This window comes from Tinamus guttatus, unplaced genomic scaffold (genome assembly GCF_059628265.1).
Source record: "Tinamus guttatus ecotype Peru unplaced genomic scaffold, ASM5962826v1 Tinamus_guttatus_pri_ptg000825l, whole genome shotgun sequence".
NCBI lineage: Eukaryota > Metazoa > Chordata > Aves > Tinamiformes > Tinamidae > Tinamus > Tinamus guttatus.
Genome location: NW_028289359.1, coordinates 182,183 through 204,469, shown reverse-complemented (window position 1 = coordinate 204,469; position 22,287 = coordinate 182,183). Strand labels below are relative to the sequence as shown.

General features: G+C 61.8%; 1 protein-coding gene and 1 long non-coding RNA gene across 2 annotated transcripts in view; both read left to right on the top strand.

Moving 5' to 3' along the window:
* Positions 1–6,500: 6,500 nt before the first annotated feature.
* Positions 6,501–8,019, top strand: LOC148591421 (uncharacterized). The gene is made up of 2 exons (XR_015914077.1): positions 6,501–6,592; positions 7,904–8,019. It is a non-coding gene; the product is annotated as an uncharacterized LOC148591421 (long non-coding RNA).
* Positions 8,020–9,104: 1,085 nt separating this feature from the next.
* LOC104580506 (phosphoribosylformylglycinamidine synthase) overlaps positions 9,105–22,287 on the top strand; it is a 60,500-nt gene continuing 47,317 nt past the window's right edge. The window contains 5 exon segments of the mRNA XM_088537613.1: positions 9,105–9,231; positions 10,481–10,586; positions 10,664–10,804; positions 15,108–15,232; positions 19,271–19,330. Of these exon segments, the coding sequence (XP_088393739.1) occupies positions 9,105–9,231; positions 10,481–10,586; positions 10,664–10,804; positions 15,108–15,232; positions 19,271–19,330 (559 nt within the window).

The window sequence follows — 22,287 nt, the reverse complement described above, 5'->3', positions numbered from 1 at the left end:
GGCTGGGGGCCCCGCTGCCCTTCCCCCCCCCCGGCCTTGGGGGTGGGGGGGGTGGGGGCGGGCGCAAAGGCTTCTGGGTAACCAGCCCTCCCCCCCCCCACCACCTATGACGCAATCGGGTGGGGAGGGAGAGGGGCCCAGGCGTCCGGGCGCCCCCCCCCCCCCCCCATTGTGGCCATGGGAAGGGGGGCCCGGACGCCTGGGCCCCTTGGGGGGGGGTTGGGGGTCACCCGGACGCCTGGGCCCCTCTTGGGGACACAATGGGGGGGTGGGGGGTCACCCGGACGCCTGGGCCCCTCTTGGGGACACAATGGGGGGGGTTGGGGTCACCCGACGCCTGGGCCCCTCCTGGGGTCCTGGGGACACAATGAGGGGGGGTTGGGGTCACCCGGACGCCTGGGCCCCTCTTGGGGACACAATGGGGGGGTTGGGGGTCACCCGGACGCCTGGGCCCCTCTTGGGGTCCTGGGGACACAATGGGGGGGGTTGGGGTCACCCGGACGCCTGGGCCCCTCTTGGGGACACAATGGGGGGGGTTGGGGGGTCACTCGGACGCCTGGGCCCCTCTTGGGGACACAATGGGGGGTCACCCGGACGCCTGGGCCCCTCTTGGGGACACAATGGGGGGGGGTTGGGGGTCACCCGGACGCCTGGGCCCCTCTTGGGGTCCTGGGGACACAATGGGGGGGGTTGGGGTCACCCGGACGCCTGGGCCCCTCTTGGGGACACAATGGGGGGGGTTGGGGGTCACCCGGACGCCTGGGCCCCTCTTGGGGACACAATGGGGGGTATTGGGGGTCACCCGGACACCTGGGCCCCTCTTGGGGACACAATGGGGGGGGTTGGGGTCACCCGGACGCCTGGGCCCCTCTTGGGGACACAATGGGGGGAATTGGGGGGTCACCCGGACGCCTGGGCCCCTCTTGGGGACACAATGGGGGGGGTTGGGGGTCACCCGGACGCCTGGGCCCCTCTTGGGGACACAATGGGGGGGGGTTGGGGTCACCCGGACGCCTGGGCCCCTCTTGGGGACACAATGGGGGGGGTTGGGGTCACCCGGACGCCTGGGCCCCTCCTGGGGACACAACGGGGGGGGTTGGGGACGAGGACGCTGGACCCGGACGCCTGGGCCCCTTGCGGAGGGGGGGGTGGAGGGAAAGGGGGCGGTCCCGGCCGAGGCCCCGCCCCTCCCCGTGTCGTCGGGGCTCGGCGCGGGCGCGCGGGAGAAGCGGCGGCCGCAGCGACGGGTACGAGCGGCGGGGGGTGACGTAGAGGGGGCCCTGTGTGACGTAGAGGGGGTCCTATGTGACGTAGGGGGGTCCCTGTGTGACGTAGGGGGTCCCTGTGTGACGTGGGGGGGCTCCGCTGTGACGTAGGGGGGTCCCTCTGTGACGCGCCCGGGGGTCCCCGTCGGGGCGCACGTGGCCGGGGAGTCCCCTCTGTGACGTAGCGGGGGGGGCCCGCAGTGACGTAGGGGGGTCCCCTTTGCAGCGCACGTGATCGGGGACCCCCCCTTTGTGGACGTAGGGGGGTCCCCATTGCCGCGCACGTGATTGGGGACCCCCCTTTTGTGACGTAGGGGGGACCCGCAGTGACGTCAGAGGGGGCCCATGTGCCACGTGGGGGGGGGGGGGGTTCCCCGTTAGTGACATAGGGAGCCCCCCCAATGACGTCGGGGTCCCCCCCAGTGACGTCACGATCCCCCCCCCCCGTGACATAGGGGACCCCCCAAGTCACCCCCGGGCGGGGGGGGGGGGGGCGGGTTGGCTCCTTGGTGTCCCCAAAGGGTGTCCCCAAGGGGGGGGGGAGGGTGTCCCCAAAGGGTCCCAGGGGGGAGCTGGGGACCCTAGGGGGGTTTGGGGGTCACTTAGGGGGTCCCTTAAAGGGTCCCTGGGGGTCCTGGGGGGGGGGGTGAGGTCCCCGGTGTCCCCTGGGGGTCCCTAATGTCCCCATGGGGTCCCTGGGGCTCCCGGTGTCCCCATGGGGTCCCTGGGGGTCCCTGTTGTCCCCAGGGGGTCCCTGGTGGTCCCGGTTTCCCATGGGGTCCCTGGAGGTCCCTAATGTCCCCATGGGGTCACTGGTGGTCCCAGTGTCCCCATGGGGTCCCTGGTGTCCCCAGGGGGTCCCTGGGGCTCCCTGGTGTCCCCATGGGGTCCCTGGTGTCCCCAGGAGGGTCCCTAATGTCCCCATGGGGTCTGTGGTGGTCCTGGTGTTCCCAGGGGGTCCCTGGGGGTCCCTAATGTCCCTATGGGGTCCCTGGGGATCCCAGGGGGGGTTGAGGTCCCTGGTGTCCCCATGGGATCCCTGGTGTCCCCAGGGAGTCCCTGGGGGTCCCAGTGTCCCCAGGGGCTCCCTAATGTCCCCATGGGGTCCTTGGGGGGTCCCTGGTGTCCCCATGGGGTCCCTGGTGTCCCTATGGGGTCCCTGTGGGTCCCTAATGTCCCTATGGGGTCCCTGGGGCTCCCGGTGTCCCCATGGGGTCCCTGGTGTCCCCATGGGGTCCCTGTGGGTCCCTAATGTCCCTATGGGGTCCCTGGGGCTCCTGGTGTCCCCATGGGGTCCCTGGGGGTTGCAGTGTCCCCAGGGGCTCCCTAATGTCCCCATGGGGTCCTTGGCGGGGTCCATGGTGTCCCCATGGGGTCCCTGGTGTCCCTATGGTCTCCCTGGTGTCCCCATGGGGTCCCTGGGCCTCCCGATGTCCCCATGGGGCCCCTGGTGTCCCCAACGGGTCCCTGGGGGTCCCAGTGTCCCCAGGGGGTCCCTGGTGTCCCTATTGTCCCCATGGGGGTTCCTGGGGCTCCTGGTGTCCCCATGGGGTCCCTGGGCCTCCCAATGTCCCCATGGGGCCCCTGGTGTCCCCAGGAGGGTCCCTAATGTCCCCATGGGGTCCTTGGGGGGTCCCTGGCGTCCCCATGGGCTCCCTGGGGATCCTGGTGTCCCCAGGGGGGGTCCCTCTGGGTGGCCTAATGTCCCCATGTGGTCCCTGGGGCTCCCAGTGTCCCCATGGGGTCCCTGGTGTCCCCATGGGGTCCCTGGGCCTCCTGATGTCCCCATGGGGCCCCTGGTGTCCCCAGGAGGGTCCCTAATGTCCCCATGGGGTCTGTGGTGGTCCTGGTGTTCCCAGGGGGTCCCTGGGGGTCCCTAATGTCCCTATGGGGTCCCTGGGGATCCCAGGGGGGGTTGAGGTCCCTGGTGTCCCCATGGGATCCCTGGTGTCCCCAGGGAGTCCCTGGGGGTCCCAGTGTCCCCAGGGGCTCCCTAATGTCCCCATGGGGTCCTTGGGGGGTCCCTGGTGTCCCCATGGGGTCCCTGGTGTCCCTATGGGGTCCCCGGGGCTCCCGGTGTCCCCATGGGGTCCCTGGTATCCCCATGGGGTCCCTGTGGGTCCCTAATGTCCCTATGGGGTCCCTGGGGCTCCTGATGTCCCCATGGGGTCCCTGGAGTCCCCAGGGAGTCCCTGGGGGTTGCAGTGTCCCCAGGGGCTCCCTAATGTCCCCATGGGGTCCTTGGTGGGGGTCCATGGTGTCCCCATGGGGTCCCTGGTGTCCCTATGGTCTCCCTGGTGTCCCCATGGGGTCCCTGGGCCTCCCGATGTCCCCATGGGGCCCCTGGTGTCCCCAGGAGGGTCCCTAATGTCCCCATGGGGTCCCTAATGTCCCCAGGGAGTCCCTGGGGGTCCCAGTGTCCCCAGGGGCTCCCTAATGTCCCCATGGGGTCCTTGGGGGGTCCCTGGTGTCCCCATGGGCTCCCTGGGGATCCTGGTGTCCCCAGGGGGGGTCCCTGTGGGTCCCTAATGTCCCCATGTGGTCCCTGGGGCTCCCAGTGTCCCCAGGGGGGCCCTGGTGTCCCCAGGAGGGTCCCTAATGTCCCCATGGGGTCCCTGGTGGTCCCGGTGGTCCCATAGGGTCCCTGGTGTCCCCATGGGGTCCCTGCGGGTCCTCAATGTCCCCATGGGGTCCCTGGTGTCCCTATCGTCCCCATGGGGGTTCCTGGGGCTCCTGGTGTCCCCATGGGGTTCCTGGGGCTTCTGGTGTCCCCACGGGGTCCCTGGGGGTCCCTGATGTCCCCATGGGGTCCCTGGTGTCCCCCGGGGGTCCCTAATGTCCCCATGGGGTCCCTGGGCCTCCCGGTGTCCCCATGGGGTCCCTGGTGTCCCCAACGGGTCCCTGGGGGTCCCAGTGTCCCCAGGGGGTCCCTGGTGTCCCCATGGGGTCCCTGGTGTCCCCTGGGGCTCCCAGTGTCCCCATGGGGTCCTTGGGGCTCCCAGTGTCCCCGGGGGGTCCCCAGTGTCTCCATGGGCTCCCTGGTGTCCCCATGGGGTCCCCGGGGCTCTCAGTGTCCCCATGGGCCCCCTGGTGTCCCCAGGGGGTCCCTGTGGGTCCCAGTGTCCCCATGGGGTCCCTGAGGGTCCTAGTGTCCCCATAGGGTCCCTGGTGTCCCCAAGGGATCCCTCGGGGTCCCTAATGTCCCCATGGGGTCCCTGGTGTCCCCTGGGGCTCCCTGTTGTCCCCATGAGGTCCCTGGGGCTCCCAGTGTCCCCATGGGGTCCCTGAGGGTCCTAGTGTCCCCATAGGGTCCCTGGTGTCCCCAGGAGGGTCCCTAATGTCCCCATGGGGTCCCTGGTGTCCCCTGGGGGTCCCTAATGTCCCCATGGGGTCCCTGGGCCTCCTGGTGTCCCCATGGGGTCCCTGGTGTCCCCAAGGGATCCCTCGGGGTCCCTAATGTCCCCATGGGGTCCCTGGTGTCCCAAGGGACTCCCTGTTGTCCCCATGAGGTCCCTGGGGCTCCCAGTGTCCCCAACGTTGTCCCTGGTGTCCCCATGGGGTCCCTGGTGTCCCCAAGGGATCCCTCGGGGTCCCTAATGTCCCCATGGGGTCCCTGGTGTCCCCTGGGTCTCCCTGTTGTCCCCATGAGGTCCCTGGGGCTCCCAGTGTCCCCAACGTTGTCCCTGGTGTCCCCATGGGGTCCCTGGTGTCCCCAACATTGTCCCTGGGGCTCCCAGTGTCCCCAGGGGGTCCCCGGTGTCCCCATGGGGTCCTTGGGGCTCCCAGTGTCCCCAGGGGGTCCCCGGTGTCCCCATGGGCTCCCTGGGGACATGTCCCCACCTTGTCCCCCCCCCCAGGATGACAATCCTCCATTACTACGTGCGGCCGGCGGGGACCCTCGGGGACGTTGGGGACATCGGGGACACCTGGGGACCGGGGACGCGGGAGGCGGCCAAGGCCCTGCAGGCGGCCCAGGGCGCTGGCATCGGTGTCACCGGTGTCACCTGCGAGCTCTGCTACAACGTCGGCTGGGAGGGTATGGGGGACATTGGGGACATTGGGGACATGGGGGACATGGGGGACATTGGGGACATGGGGGGACATGGGGATGTGGGGGACATTGGGGGACATGGAGGGACACGGGAGGATGTGGGGGGACATGAAGGAACATTGGGGACATTGGGGACATAGGGGACATGGAGATATGGGGATGTGGGGGGACATGGAGGGACATTGGGGACATGGGGAGAAGAGGGACATTGGGGACATGGAGGGACATTGGGGACATAGGGGACATGGGGGACATGGGGACGTAGGGGGACATGGAGGGACATTCGGGACATGGAGGGACATGGGGGGACATGGGGGGACATGGAAGGACATTGGGGACATGGGGACATGGAGGGACATTGGGGACATGGGGACCTGGGGGGACATGGGGGGACATGGGGAGCATTGGGGATATGGGGGACATGGGGGACATGGGGACATGGGGGACATTGGGGACATTGGGGACATGAGGACGTGGAGGGACATGGAGGGACACTGGGCACATGGGGGGACATGGGGACATGGGGGGACATTGGGGACTTTGGGGATATGCGGGACATTGGGGACATGGGGGGACATTGGGGATGTGGGAGGACATGGAGGGACATTGGGGACATGGGGGATGTTGGGGACATGGGGGGACATGGGCAGAACATGGGGGGGCATGGGGGACGTTGGGGACATGGGGACATGGAGGGACATGGGGGGACATGGGAGGATGTGGGGGGACATGAAGGGACATTGGGCACATATGGGGACATTGGGGACATGGGGGGACATTGGGGACATGGGGACGTGGGAGGACATGGAAGGACATTGGGGATATGGGGGACATGGAGGGACATGGAGGGACATGGGGGACATGGAGGGACATGGGAGGATGTGGGGGGACATGAAGGGACATTGGGGACATGGGGACGTGGGGAGACATGGAGGGACATTGGGCACATGGGGGGACATGGAGGGACATTGGGGACATGGAGGGACATGGAGGGACATTGGGGACATGGAGGGATATGGAGGGACATGGAGGGACATTGGGGGACATGGAGGGACATGGGGGACATGCCGGTGACCCCAGTGTCCCCAAATGTCCCCATGTCCCCAGGCGAGTCCCCTCCGAGCCCGGATCAGAACCGCCTCCTGCGCTGGCTCTTTGGGAGCCCCTTCGCCCAGGACGGTGACAATGACAGTGACGGTGACAATGGCAGTGACGTGGCCACCAGCACCTTCCTGTGTCCCCAAGGCCACCAGCTGCTCCTGGAGATCGGACCCCGGTACCAACAAAGGGGACATTGGGGACCTTGGGGGGGTCCCTTGGGGACATTGCAGGGGGAAATCCCCAGGGTCCCCAGGGGACATTTGGGGACTTTCTTGGGGGTTTCAGGGGACATTTGGGGGTCCCAGGGGGTCTTTGGGGTCCCCAGGGGACATTTGGGGACCTTCTTGGGGGTCTTGGGGGACATTTGGGGGTCCCAGGGGGTCTTTGGGGACTTTCTGGGGGGTCTCGGGGACATTTGGGGGTCTCGGAGGGATCTTTGGGGTCCCCAGGGGACATTTGGGGACTTTCTGGGGGTTTTGGGGGGACATTTGGGGGTCTTTGGGGACTTTCTTGGGGGTCCCAGGGGGTCTTTGGGGTTCCCAGGGGACATTTGGGGACTTTCTGGGGGTCTCGGGGGACATTTGGGGGTCCCAGGGGGTGTTTGGGGTCCCCTGGGGACATTTGGGGACTTTCTTGGGGGTCTTGGGGGATGTTTGGGGGAGTCTTTGGGGTCCCCAGGGGACATTTGGGGACTTTCTGGGGGTCTCAGGGGACATTTGCAGTTTTTTGGGGTCCCCAGGGGACATTTGGGGACTTTCTGGGGGGTCTCAGAGGACATTTGGGGACCTTCTTGGGGGTCTTGGGGGACATTTGGGGGTCTTTGGGGTCCCCATGGGACATTTGGGGACTTTCTGGGGGTCTCAGGGGACATTTGGGGGTCCCAGGGGGTCCTTGGGGTCCCCTGGGGACATTTGGGGACTTCCTTGGGGGTCCCAGGGGGTCTTTGGGGTCCCCATGGGACATTTGGGGACTTTCTGGGGGTCTCAGGGGACATTTGGGGGTCCCAGGGGGTCTTTGGGGTCCCCTGGGGACATTTGGGGACTTTCTGGGGGTCTCGGGGGACATTTGGGTGTCCGGGGGGTTCCCAGGGGACATTTGGGGTCTTTAGGGTCCCCAGGGGACATTTGGGGACTTTCTTCGGGGTCCCAGGGGGTATTTGGGGTCCCCATGGGACATTTGGGGACTTTCTGGGGGTCTCAGGGGACATTTAGGGGTCCCAGGGGGTCCTTGGGGTCCCCAGGGGACATTTGGGGACTTTCTTGGGGGTCCCAGGGGGTTTTTGGGGTCCCCAGGGGACATCTGGGGACTTTCTTGGAGTCTCAGGGGACATTTGGGGGAGTCTTTGGGGGTCCCCAAGGGACATTTGGGGACTTTCTGGGTGGTCTCGGGGGACATTTGGGGGTCCTGGGGGTCCCAGGGGACATTTGGGGACTTTCCGGGGGTCTCGGGCTGTCCCCAAGGGGGTGACACCCCTGTCCCCAACCAGGTTGAACTTCTCGACGGCCGCGTCCACCAACGCGGTGGCCGTTTGTCACGCGGCCGGGCTGGCCCCGGTGACACGGCTGGAGCTGTCCCGGCGCTACCTGCTGCAGGTGACAATGGGGACATGGGGGGACATTGGGGACATGGGGGACATTGGGACATTGGGGAACATGGGGGGACATGGGGGACATTGGGACATTAGGGACATGGGGGACATTGGGGACATGGGGGGACATGGGGGACATGGGGGACATTGGGACATGGAGGGACATGGGGACATGGGGGAGATTGGGACATTAGGGGACATGGGGACCTGGAGGGACATGGGGGACATGGGGACATGGGGGGACATGAGGGACATGGAGGGACATGGGGACATGGGGGACATGGGGACATGGGGGACATTGGGACATTGGGGACATGGGGGGACATGGGGGACGTGGGGATATGAGGGACATGGGGGACATGGGGACACTGGGGACATGGGGACGTGAGGGACCTGGGAGGATATTGGGACATTGGGGACATGGAGGGACATGGGGGGACATGGGGGAGATGGTGACATGGGGACATGGGGGACATTGGGGGACATTGGGACATTGGGGACATGGGGTGACATGGGGACATGGGGGGGACATGGGAGAGATGGGGACATGGGGGACATGGGGGGACATGGAGGGACATGGGGGACCTTGGAGGACATTGGGACATTAGGGGACATGGGGGACATGGGGGGACATTGGGACATTGGGGACATGGGGGACATGGGGACATGTTGGGACATTGGGGACATAGAGGGATATGGGGACATTGGGGACATGGGGGGCCATGGAGGGACATGGGGCCATGGAGGGACCTGGGAGGACATTGGGACATTAGGGGACATGGGGGGACATGGGGACATTAGGACATTGGGGACATGGAGGGACATGGGGGGACATTGGAGGACATTGGGGACATGAGGGGACATGGAGGGACCTTGTCCTCCCTACGCCCACGGGTGTCCCCAAGCCCTTGTCCCCATGGGTCCCCCTGTCCCCATGGGTGTCCCCGTCCCCATGGGTCCCCATGGGTCCCCCTGTCCCCATGGGTTCCCCTGTCCCCAAGGTGCCACCAGCTCCATGTGTCCCCGTCCCCACGCACAGTTCGAGGGGCCACCGGCCGCGGGGGTCGAGGGACACTTGGTGACAGCCCTGAGTGACCCCATGACGGAGCAGCCCTACGGTGGCCCCATCGCGTCCTTCGATGTCCCCACGCGGCCCGTCCCTGTCACCACCGTGGACGTCCTCGGCGGTGGCCGCGAGGCCCTGGAGAAGGCGGACCGGGAGCTGGGTATGGGGACATTGGGGACATTGGGGACATGGGACATGGGGACATGGGGACGTGGGATATGGGGACGTGGGGACATGGGGACATGGGACATGGGGACATGGGGACGTGGGACATGGGGACATGGGGACGTGGGATATGGGGACGTGGGGATATGGGGACATGGGGACATGGGGATATGGGGATATGGGACATGGGGACATGGGACATGGGGACGTGGGGACGTGGGGACATGGGGACATGGGACATGGGGACATGGGGATATGGGACATGGAGACATGGGGACATGAGACGTGGGGACATGGGGACGTGGGATATGGGAATATGGGGACATGGGACATGGGGGATAGGGGACATGGGGACATGGGCGTATGGGGACATGGGGACTTGGGATGTGGGAATTTGGGGACATGGGACATGGGGATATGGGGATATGGGGACATGGGGACATGGGGACAGGGGGACATGGGACATGGGGACATGGGGATATGGGGACATGGGGACATGGGGACATGGGGATGTGGGGACATGGGGACGTGGGGACATGGGACATGGGGACATGGTGATATGGGGACATGGGGACATGGGACATAGGGACATGGGAATATGGGGACATGGGGACACGGGGACATGGGGTTGTGAGGATATGGGGACATGGGGACATGGGGGTATGGGGACGTGGGGACATGGGGACATGGGACATGGGGATATGGGGACATGGGGATATGGGACATGGGACATGGGGACATGGGATATGGGGGTATGGGGACATGGGGACATGGGGGATGTGGGGGCCATGGGGACCTGGGAGGACATGAGGGGACATGGAGGGACATGGGCGACATGAGGAGACACTGGGGGGACATGGAAGGACATTGAAGGACCTTGGGGGACATGGGAGGACGTGGGGGGACATTGAGGGACATGGGGATATGGGGGGACATGAGGGGACATGGGGGACATGGAGACATGGGGGGACGTGGGGACATGGGGGGACATTGGAGGGGACACAGAAGGACACGGAGGGACATGGAAGGACATAGAGGGACATAGGGGACACGGAAGGACATGGAGGGACATGGGGGACACGGAAGGACATGGAGGGACATGGAGGGACATGGTGGGGACATTGCAGAACCTGAGCGATATGAAGACATGGGGGGGACATCAAAGCACATGGAGGACACAAGGGGACACGGGGGGACATGGAGGGGACACGGGTGTCCCCAAGGTGCCACCATGTTGTCCCCAGGCCTGGCCTTCGACGAGTGGGACCTCGACTACTACACGCGCCTCTTCCAGCGCGTTGGGCGCAACCCGACGTCCGTGGAGATCTTCGACCTGGCCCAGTCCAACAGGTCCCCATTGTCCCCAAGGGGGGGACACGCGGTCCCGGTGACGTCCCCATGGGAGGTGACACCGGTGTCCCCAACAGCGAGCACAGTCGTCATTGGTTCTTCAAGGGGCGCCTGGTGCTGGATGGGGAGGAGCTGCCCAAGTCGCTCTTTGAGAGCATCATGGACACGCAGAAGACGTCCAACGCCAACAACGTCATCAAGTTCTGTGACAACAGCAGGTGCTTGGGGACACCGGGGTGGCTGTCACCTCCCCGGGTGGCGCCTGGGTGGCCCGAGGTGGTGGCTTGGGGTTGGGGCACCCATGGGTGCTCCTGGGTCCATGGAGATGATCCTGGTTGGCCATGGGGTGGTGTTGGGTCACCGATGGGTGTTCCTGGGTCCATGGAGATGATCCTGGGTCCATGGTGGTTGTCCTAGTTGGCCATGAATTGATGTTGGGTCACCCATGGGTGCTCCTGGGTCCATGGTGGTGCCCATAGGGTGGTGTTGGGTCACCCATGGGTGCTCCTGGGTTCATGAGATGATCCTGGTTGGCCATGGCTTGATGTTGGGTGCTCCAGGCTCCATGGAGATGATCCTGGTTGGCCATGACTTGTGTTGGGTGCCCTATGGGTGCTCCTGGGTCCATGAGATGATCCTGGTTGGCCATGGGGTGGTGTTGGGTCACCGATGGGTGCTCCTGGGTCCATGGAGATGATCCTGGGTCCATGGTGGTTGTCCTAGTTGGCCATGAATTGATGTTGGGTCACCCATGGGTGCTCCTGGGTCCATGGTGGTGCCCATGGGGTGGTGTTGGGTGCCCTATGGGTGCTCCTGGGTCCATGGAGATGATCCTGGTTGGCCATGGGGTGGTGTTGGGTGCCCTATGGGTGCTCCTGGGTCCATGGAGATGATCCTGGTTCCATGGTGGTCATCGTGGTTGGCCATGTCTTGATGTTGAGTGACTCTATGGGTGCTCCTAGGTTCATGGTGGTGCCCATAGGATGGTGTTGAGTGACCCTATGGGTGCTCCTGGGTCCATGGAGATGATCCTGGTTGGCCATGTCTTGATCTTGGGTCACCCATGGGTGATCTTGGGTTCATGACATGATCCTGGTTGGCCATGACTTGGTGTTGGGTGACCTATGGGTGCTCCTAGGTTCATGGTGGTGCCCATAGGGTGATGTTGGGTCACCCATGGGTGCTCCTGGGTCCATGGTGGTGCCCATAGGGTGGTGTTGGGTGTCCTATGGGTGCTCCTGGCTTCATGGTGATGCCTATGGGGTGGTGTTGGGTCACCCATGGGTGTTCATGGGCCCAAGGGTGGTGTTGGGTGCCCTATGGGTGCTCCTGGGTCCATGGAGATGATCTTGGTTGGCCATGGCTGGGGTTGGGTCACCCATGGGTGCTCCTGGGCCCAAGAGATGATCCTGGTTGGCCATGACTTGTGTTGGGTCACCCATGGGTGCTCCAGGCTCCATGATGGTCATCCTGGTTGGCCATGGCTTGGTGTTGGGTGCCCTATGGGTGCTCCTGGGTCCATGGTGGTGCCCATGGGGTGGTGTTAGGTGCCCTATGGGTGCTCCTGGGCCCATGAGATGATCCTGGTTGGCCATGACTTGGTGTTGGGTGACCTATGGGTGCTCCTAGGTTCATGGTGGTGCCCATGGTTGGTGTTGGGTGACCTATGGGTGCTCCGAGCTCCATGGTGGTGCCCATAGGGTGGTGTTGGGTGCCCTATGGGTGCTCCTGGGTCCATGGAGATGATCTTGGTTGGCCGTGGCTGGGGTTGGGTCACCCATGGGTGCTCCTGGCTCCATGGAGATGATCCTGGTTCCATGGTGGTCATCGTGGTTGGCCATGACTTGGTGTTGGGTCACCCATGGGTGCTGCTGGGTCCATGGTGGTGCCCATGGGGTGGTGTTGGGTGTCCTATGGGTGCTCCTGGCTCCATGGTGGTGCCCATGGGGTGGTGTTGGGTGCCCTATGGGTGCTCCTGGGCCCATGAGATGATCCTGGTTGGCCATGGGGTGGTGTTGGGTCACCCGTGGGTGCTCCTGGGTCCATGGTGGTGCCCATGTCTTGGTGTTGGGTGCCCTATGGGTGCTCCTGGCTCCATGGTGGTGCCCATAGGGTGGTGTTGGGTCACCCATGGGTGCTCCTGGGTCCATGGAGATGATCCTGGTTGCCCATGGGGTGGTGTTGGGTGACCTATGGGTGCTCCGAGCTCCATGGTGGTCATTCTGGTTGGCCATGGCTTGGTGTTGGGTGACCCATGGGTGCTCCTGGGTCCATGGTGGTGCCCATAGGGTGATGTTGGGTGCTCTATGGGTGCCCCAGACTCCATGGTGATGCCCATGGGGTGGTGTTGGGTGACCTATGGGTGCTCCTGGGTCCAAGGAGATGATCCTGGTTGGCCATGACTTGATGTTGGGTGACCCATGGGTGCTCATGGGTTCATGGTGATGCCCATAGGGTGCTCTTGGGTGACCTATGGGTGCTCCAAGCTCATGGTGGTGCCCATGGGGTGGTGTTGGGTGCCCTATGGGTGCTCATGGGTCCATGCAGATGATCCTGGTTGGTCGTGGCTTGGTGTTGGGTGACCCATGGGTGCTCCTGGGTCCATGGTGATGCCCATAGGGTGCTCTTGGGTGACCTATGGGTGCTCCAAGCTCATGGTGGTGCCCATGGGGTGGTGTTGGGTGTCCTATGGGTGCTCCAGGGTCCATGAGATGATCCTGGTTGGCCATGGTTTGATGTTGGGTCACCTATGGGTGCTCCTTGGTCCATGGGGTGGTGTTGGGTGCCCCATGGGTGCTCATGGGTCCATGATGGTCATTCTGGTTGCCCATAGGGTGCTGTTGGGTGCGCCATGGCCGCCTCAAGCCCCCATGGGTGTCACCATGGGGCACCCATGGGTGCTCCTTGGTCCATGGGGTGGTGTTGGGTGCCCCATGGGTGCTCATGGGTCCATGATGGTCATTCTGGTTGCCCATAGGGTGCTGTTGGTTGCCCCATGGCCACCCCAAGCCCATGGGTGTCACCATGGGGCACCCATGGGTGCTCCTGACTCCATGGGGTCGTCTTGGGTGCCCCATGGGTCTATGGGTCTATGGGTCCATGATGGTCATTCTGGTTGCCCATAGGGTGCTGTTGGGTGCCCCATGGCCGCCCCAAACCCCCTATTGGCCCCCCATGGGTGTCACCATGGGGCACCCATGGGTGCTCCTTGGTCCATGGGGTGGTGTTGGGTGCCCCATGGGTCTATGGGTCCATGATGGTCATTCTGGTTGCCCATAGGGCGCTCTTGGGTGCCCCATGGCCGCCCCAAGCCCCCATGGCTGTCACCATAGGGCACCCATGGGTGCTCCTTGGTCCATGGGGTGCCCCATGGATGCTCAGGGGTCCATGGGTCCATGATGGTCATTCTGGTTGCCCGTTGGGCGCCCCATGGCCACCCCAAGCCCCCATGGGTGTCACCATAGGGCACCCATGGGTGCTCCTGACTCCATGGGGTGGTGTTGGGTGCCCCATGGGTGCTCATGGGTCCATGATGGTCATTCTGGTTGCCCATAGGGTGCTGTTGGGTGCCCCATGGCCACCCCAAGCAGCCCCCATGGGTGTCACCATGGGGCACCCTTGGGTGCTCCTTGGTCCATGGGGTGGTGTTGGGTGCCCCATGGGTGCTCATGGGTCATGGGTCTATGGGTCCATGATGGTCATTCTGGTTGCCCATAGGGTGGTCTTGGGTGCCCCATGGCCACCCCAAGCCCCCATGGGTGTCACCATAGGGCACCCATGGGTGCTCCTTGGTCCATGGGGTGGTGTTGGGTGCCCAATGGGTCTATGGGTCCATGCTGGTCATTCTGGTTGCCCATAGGGCGCTGTTGGGTGCTCCATGGCCACCCCAAGCCCCCTATTGGCCCCCCATGGGTGTCACCATGGGGCACCCTTGGGTGCTCCTTGGTCCATGGGGTGGTGTTGGGTGCCCCATGGGTGCTCATGGGTCTATGGGTCTATGGGTCCATGATGGTCATTCTGGTTGCCCATAGGGTGCTCTTGGGTGCCCCATGGGTGTCACCCATGGGTGTCACCATGGGGCACCCATGGGTGCTCCTTGGTCCATGGGGTGGTCTTGGGTGCCCCATGGGTGCTCATGGGTCTATGGGTCCATGATGGTCACTCTGGTTGCCCATAGGGCGCTCTTGGGTGCCCCATGGGTGTCACCCATGGGTGTCACCATGGGGCACCCATGGGTGCTCCTTGGTCTATGGGGTGGTCTTGGGTGCCCCATGGGTCCATGATGGTCATTCTGGTTGCCCATAGGGTGCTGTTGGGTGCCCCATGGGTGTCACCATGGGGCACCCATGGGTGCTCCTTGGTTCATGGGGTGGTGTTGGGTGCCCCATGGGTGCTCATGGGTCCATGATGGTCATTCTGGTTGCCCATAGGGTGGTCTTGGGTGCCCCATGGCCGCCCCAAGCCCCCATGGGTGTCACCATGGGGCACCCATGGGTGACCCCCGCCCCGATGCCCCCCCAGCGCCATCCAGGGGGTCCCGGTGACAACGTTGTGGCCCCAGGACCCCGGCCAGGCCAGTCCCTTCGAGAAGAGGACGAGCACCCGACACGTCATCTTCACCGCCGAGACCCACAACTTCCCCACGGGTGGGCAAATGTGGGGCTGGAGGGGGAAATATGGGGCTGGAGGGGGTGAATGTGGGGCTGGGGGTGAATGTGGGGCTGGGGGGGTAAATATGGGGCTGGGGGTGAATGTGGGGCTGAAGGGGGTAAATGTGGGGCTGGGAGGGTAAATATGGGGCTGTAGGGGGGAAATATGGGGCTAGGGGGTGAGTATGGGGCTGGAGGGGGAAAATATGGGGCTAGGGGGTAAATATGGAGCTGGAGGGGTAAATATGGGGCTGAAGGGGGTAAATGTGGGGCTGGGGGGGTAAATGTGGGGCTGGGGGGGTAAATGTGGGGCTGGAGGGGGTAAATATGGGGCTAGGGGGTGAATATGGGGCTGGAGGGGTAAATATGGGGCTGGGGGTGAATGTGGGGCTGAAGGGGGTAAATGTGGGGCTGGGGGGGTGAATGTGGGGCTGGAGGGGGAAATATGGGGCTGGTGGGTGAATATGGGGCTGGGGGGTGAATATGGGGCTGGAGGGGTAAATATGGGGCTGGGGGTGAATGTGGGGCTGAAGGGGGTAAATGTGGGGCTGGGGGGTAAATATGGGGCTGGAGGGGGGAAATATGGGGCTAGGGGGTGAATATGGGGCTGGAGGGGGGAAATATGGGGCTGGGGGGTGAATATGGAGCTGGAGGGGTAAATATGGGGCTGGAGGGGGTAAATATGGGGCTGGGGGGGTAAATATGGGGCTGGGGGTGAATGTGGGGCTGAAGGGGGTAAATGTGGGGCTGGGAGGGTAAATATGGGGCTGTAGGGGGGAAATATGGGGCTAGGGGGTGAATATGGAGCTGGAGGGGTAAATATGGGGCTGTAGGGGGTAAATATGGGGCTGAAGGGGGTAAATGTGGGGCTGGGGGGGTAAATATGGGGCTGTAGGGGGGAAATATGGGGCTAGGGGGTGAATATGGGGCTGGAGGGGGAAAATATGGGGCTAGGGGGTGAATATGGGGCTGGAGGGGGGAAATATGGGGCTAGGGGGTGAATATGGAGCTTGGGGGGTAAATATGGGGCTGGAGGGGGTAAATATGGGGCTAGGGGGGTGCATATGGGGCTGGAGGGGTAAATATGGGGCTGGGGGGGTAAATATGGGGCTGGGGGTGAATGTGGGGCTGAAGGGGGTAAATGTGGGGCTGGAGGGGGTAAATATGGGGCTGGGGGTGAATGTGGGGCTGAAGGGGGTAAATGTGGGGCTGGGGGGGTAAATGTGGGGCTGGAGGGGGAAATATGGGGCTAGGGGTGAATATGGGGCTGGGGGGGTAAATATGGGGCTAGGGGGTGAATATGGGGCTGGGGGTGAATGTGGGGCTGAAGGGGGTAAATGTGGGGCTGGGGGGGGTAAATGTGGGGCTGGGGGGGTAAATATGGGGCTGGAGGGGGGAAATATGGAGCTGGAGGGGTAAATATGGGGCTGGAGGGGGTAAATATGGGGCTAGGGGGTGAATATGGGGCTGAAGGGGGTAAATGTGGGGCTGGGGGGGTAAATGTGGGGCTGGAGGGGGAAATATGGGGCTGGAGGGGTAAATATGGGGCTGGAGGGGGTAAATATGGGGCTGGGGGTGAATGTGGGGCTGAAGGGGGTAAATGTGGGGCTGGGGGGGTAAATATGGGGCTGGAGGGGGAAATATGGGGCTGGTGGGTGAATATGGGGCCGGGGGGTGAATATGGGACTGGGGGGATAAATAGGGGTCTGGGGAGTGAATATGGGGCTGGAGGGGGTAAATGTGGGGCTGGGGGGGTGAATGTGGGGCTGAAGGGGGTAAATGTGGGGCTGGGGGGGTAAATATGGGGCTGGAGGGGGGAAATATGGGGCTGGAGGGGGTAAATATGGGGCTGGAGGGAGGAAATATGGGGCTGGAGGGGGGAAATATGGGGCTAGGGGGTGAATATGGGGCTGGAGGGGGAAATATGGGGCTAGGGGGTGAATATGGAGCTTGGGGGTAAATATGGGGCTGGGGGATAAATAGGGGTCTGGGGAGTGAATGTGGAGCTGGGGGGGTAAATATGGGGCTGGAGGGGGTAAATATGGGGCTAGGGGGAAATATGGAGCTGGAGGGGTAAATGTGGGGCTGGAGGGGGGAAATATGGAGCTGGAGGGGGAAATATGGGGCTAGGGGGTGAATATGGGGCTGGAGGGGGAAATATGGGGCTGGGGGTGAATGTGGGGCTGAAGGGGGTAAATGTGGGGCTGGGGGGGTGAATATGGGGCTGGAGGGGGGAAATATGGGGCTAGGGGGTGAATATGGAGCTGGAGGGGTAAATATGGGGCTGGAGGGGGTAAATATGGGGCTGGGGGGTAAATATGGGGCTGGAGGGGGGAAATATGGGGCTAGGGGGTGAATATGGGGCTGCGGGGTAAATATGGGTCAGGGGGCTATATATGGGTCTGGAGAAGTATATTAGGGTCCAGGGGGGATATATATGGGTCCAGGGGCATATATGTGGGTCCAGGGGGTATATATGGGTCCAGGGGGGTATATATGGGTCCAGGGGGGTATATGTGGGTCCGGGGCGGGTATATATGGTCTAGTGGGTATATATGGGTCCAGGGGGTATATATGGGTCCAGCAGGTATATATGGGTCCAGGGGGTATATATATGGGTGTCAGGAGGGTATATATGGGTCCAGGGTGTATATGTGGGTCCGGGGGGTATATATGGGTCCAGGGGGGGTATATATGGGTCCAGGGTGTATATGTGGGTCCGGGGGGTATATATGGGTCCAGGGGCATATATGTGGGTCCAGGGGGGTATATATGGGTCCGGGGGGGGTATATGCGGGTCAGAGGGGTATATGTGGGTCAGGGGGGGTATATGTGGGTCAGAGGGGATATATGTGGGTCCAGGGGGGTATATATGGGTCAGGGGGGGTATATGTGGGTCCAGGGGGTATATGTGGGTCTGGGGGGTATATGTGGGTCGGAGGGGGTATATGTGGGTCCGGGGGGGTATATATGGGTCTAGTGGGTATATATGGGTCCAGGGCGGATATATATGGGTCCAGCAGGTATATATGGGTCCAGGGGGTATATATATGGGTGTCAGGAGGGTATATATGGGTCCAGGGTGTATATGTGGGTCCAGGGGCATATATGTGGGTCCAGGGGGTATATATGGGTCCGGGGGGGTATATATGGGTCTAGCGGGTATATATGGGTTGGAGGAGTATATATGGGTCAGGGGGGGTATATGTGGGTCCGGGGGGTATATGTGGGTCCAGGGGGGTATATATGGGTCCAGGGTGGGTGTATGTGGGTCAGAGGGGATATATGTGGGTCAGAGGGGTATATATGGGTCCAGGGGGGTATATATGGGTCAGAGGGGTATATATGGGTCCAGGGGGGTATATGTGGGTCTGGGGCGTATATGTGGGTCCGGGGGGGCGTATGTGGGTCCAGGGGTTATATATGGGTCCGGGGGGGTATATATGGGCCGGGGGGTATATATGGGTTGGAGGAGTATATATGGGTCCGGGGGGGGTATATATGGGTCCAGGGGGGTATATATGGGTCCAGGGTGGGTATATGTGGGTCAGAGGGGATATATGTGGGTCAGAGGGGTATATAAGGGTCTGGGGGGGTATATATGGGTCTGGGGGGGTATATGTGGGTCCAGGGGGTATATATGGGTCCAGGGGGTATATATGGGTTGGAGGAGTATATATGGGTCCAGGGGGGGTATATATGGGTCCAGGGGAGTATATATGGGTCCAGGATGGGTGTATGTGGGTCAGAGGGGATATATGTGGGTCAGAGGGGTATATAAGGGTCTGTGGGGGTATATATGGGTCAGAGGGGTATATGTGGGTCCAGGGGGGTATATATGGGCCGGGGTGGGTATATGTGGGTCCAGGGGGTATATAAGGGCCCGGGGGGGGTATATGTGGGTCAGAGGGGGTATATATGGGTCTGTGGGGTATATATGGGTCCAGGGGGTATATATGGGTCAGAGGGGTATATATGGGTCCAGGTGGGTATATATGGGTCCGGGGGGTATATGTGGGTCCGGTGCCCCCCCAGCCGTGTCCCCCTTCAGCGGCGCCACCACCGGGGCCGGCGGCCGCATCCGGGACGGGCAGAGCACGGACGGGGGGCCCTGGTGATCGCGGGGACCGCCGGTACAGCTTCGGCAACCTACGTGTGCCGGGTGAGCCAAAACACCCCAAAATACGCCAAAAACACCCCAAAATACCCCCAAAACACCCCAAAATACCCCAAAATACCCCCAAAATACCCCAAAATACCCCCAAGTACCCCCAAAATACCCCCAAATGCCCCCTAATACCCCCAAAATACTCCCAAGATAGCCCCCAGATACCCCAGAATACCCCAAAATACCCCCAAAATACACCCAAATACCCCCAAAACACCCCCAAAATACCCCCAAATACTCCCAATATACCCCCCCAGATACCCCAGAATACCCCAAAATACCCCCCAAGTACCCCAAAACACCCCCCAAATACCCTCAGATACCCCCAAAATACCCCAAATAACCCCCAAATACCCCCTAATACCCCCAGGTACCCCCAAAATACCCCCAGGTACCCCCAAAATACCTCCGAATACCCCCCAAATACCCCCAAATACCCCCAGTGCAGGGACGGGGGGCCCTGGTGATCGCGGCACCGCCGGGTACAGCTTCGGCAACCTGCGTGTGCCGGGTGAGCCAAAACACCCCAAAATACACCAAAAACACCCCAAAATACCCCCAAAACACCCTAAAATACCCCCAAATACCCCCAAAATACCCCAAAACACCCCCAAAACACCCTAAAATACCCCCAAATACCCCAAGTACCCCCAAAATACCCCCAAATGCCCCAAAACACCCCCAAATACCCCCAAATACTCCCAAGATATCCCCCTAGATACCCCAGAATACCCCAAAATACCCCCAAAATACCCCAAAACACCCCCAAATACCCCCAGATACCCCCAAAATACCCCCAAATACCCCAAAATACCTCTAATACCCCAGGTACCCCCAAAATACCTCCGAATACCCCCCAAATACCCCCAAATACCCCCAGTGCAGGGACGGGGGGCCCTGGTGATCGCGGGACCGCCGGGTACAGCTTTGGTAACCTGCGCCTGCCGGGTGAGCCAAAACACCCCAAAATACACCAAAAACACCCCAAAATACCCTCAAAACACCCTAAAATACCCCAAAATACCCCCAAAATACCCCAAAACACCCCCAAAACACCCTAAAATACCCCCAAATACCCCCAAGATACCCCCCAGATACCCCCAAATACCCCCAGTGCAGGGACGGGGGGCCCTGGTGATCGCGGGGACCGCCGGGTACAGCTTTGGTAACCTGCGCCTGCCGGGTGAGCCAAAACACCCCAAAATACGCCAAAAACACCCCAAAATACCCCCAAAACACCCCAAAATACCCCAAAATACCCCCAAAATACCCCAAAATACCCCCAAGTACCCCCAAAATACCCCCAAATGCCCCCTAATACCCCAAAATACTCCCAAGATAGCCCCCAGATACCCCAGAATACCCCAAAATTACCCCCAAAATACACCCAAATACCCCCAAAACACCCCCAAAATACCCCCAAATACTCCCAATATACCCCCCCAGATACCCCAGAATACCCCAAAATACCCCCCAAGTACCCCAAAACACCCCCCAAATACCCTCAGATACCCCCAAAATACCCCCAAATAACCCCCAAATACCCCCTAATACCCCCAGGTACCCCCAAAATACCCCCAGGTACCCCCAAAATACCTCCGAATACCCCCCAAATACCCCCAAATACCCCCAGTGCAGGGACGGGGGGCCCTGGTGATCGCGGGCACCGCCGGGTACAGCTTCGGCAACCTGCGTGTGCCGGGTGAGCCAAAACACCCCAAAATACACCAAAAACACCCCAAAATACCCCCAAAACACCCTAAAATACCCCCAAATACCCCCAAAATACCCCAAAACACCCCCAAAACACCCTAAAATACCCCAAATACCCCCAAGTACCCCCAAAATACCCCCAAATGCCCCCAAAACACCCCCAAATACCCCCAAATACTCCCAAGATATCCCCCTAGATACCCCAGAATACCCCAAAATACCCCAAAATACCCCAAAACACCCCCCAAATACCCCCAGATACCCCCAAAATACCCCAAATACCCCCAAAATACCTCTAATACCCCCAGGTACCCCCAAAATACCTCCGAATACCCCCCAAATACCCCCAAATACCCCCAGTGCAGGGACGGGGGCCCTGGTGATCGCGGGGACCGCCGGGTACAGCTTTGGTAACCTGCGCCTGCCGGGTGAGCCAAAACACCCCAAAATACACCAAAAACACCCCAAAATACCCTCAAAACACCCTAAAATACCCCAAAATACCCCCAAAATACCCAAAACACCCCCAAAACACCCTAAAATACCCCCAAATACCCCCAAGATACCCCCCAGATACCCCCAAATACCCCCAGTGCAGGGCGGGGGGCCCTGGTGATCGCGGGGGACCGCCGGGTACGGCTTCGGCAACCTGCGCCTGCCCGGTGAGCCCAAAAAACCCCAAAATACCCCAAAAACACCCCAAAATACCCTCAAAACACCCCAAAATACCCCAAAAACACCCTAAAATACCCCAAAATACCCCAAGTACCCCCAAAATACGCCCAAATGCCCCCAATACCCCCAAAATGCTCCCAAGATAGCCCCCAGATACCCCCAAAATACCCCCAAATACCCCAAAATACCCCTAATACCCCCAAATACTCCCAATATACCCCCCCAGATACCCCAGAATACCCCCAAAATACACCCAAATACCCCCAAAACACCCCCAAAATACCCCCAAATACTCCCAATATACCCCCCCAGATACCCCAGAATACCCCAAAATACCCCCCAAGTACCCCAAAACACCCCCCAAATACCCTCAGATACCCCCAAAATACCCCAAATAACCCCCAAATACCCCCTAATACCCCCAGGTACCCCCAAAATACCCCCAGGTACCCCCAAAATACCTCCGAATACCCCCCAAATACCCCCAAATACCCCA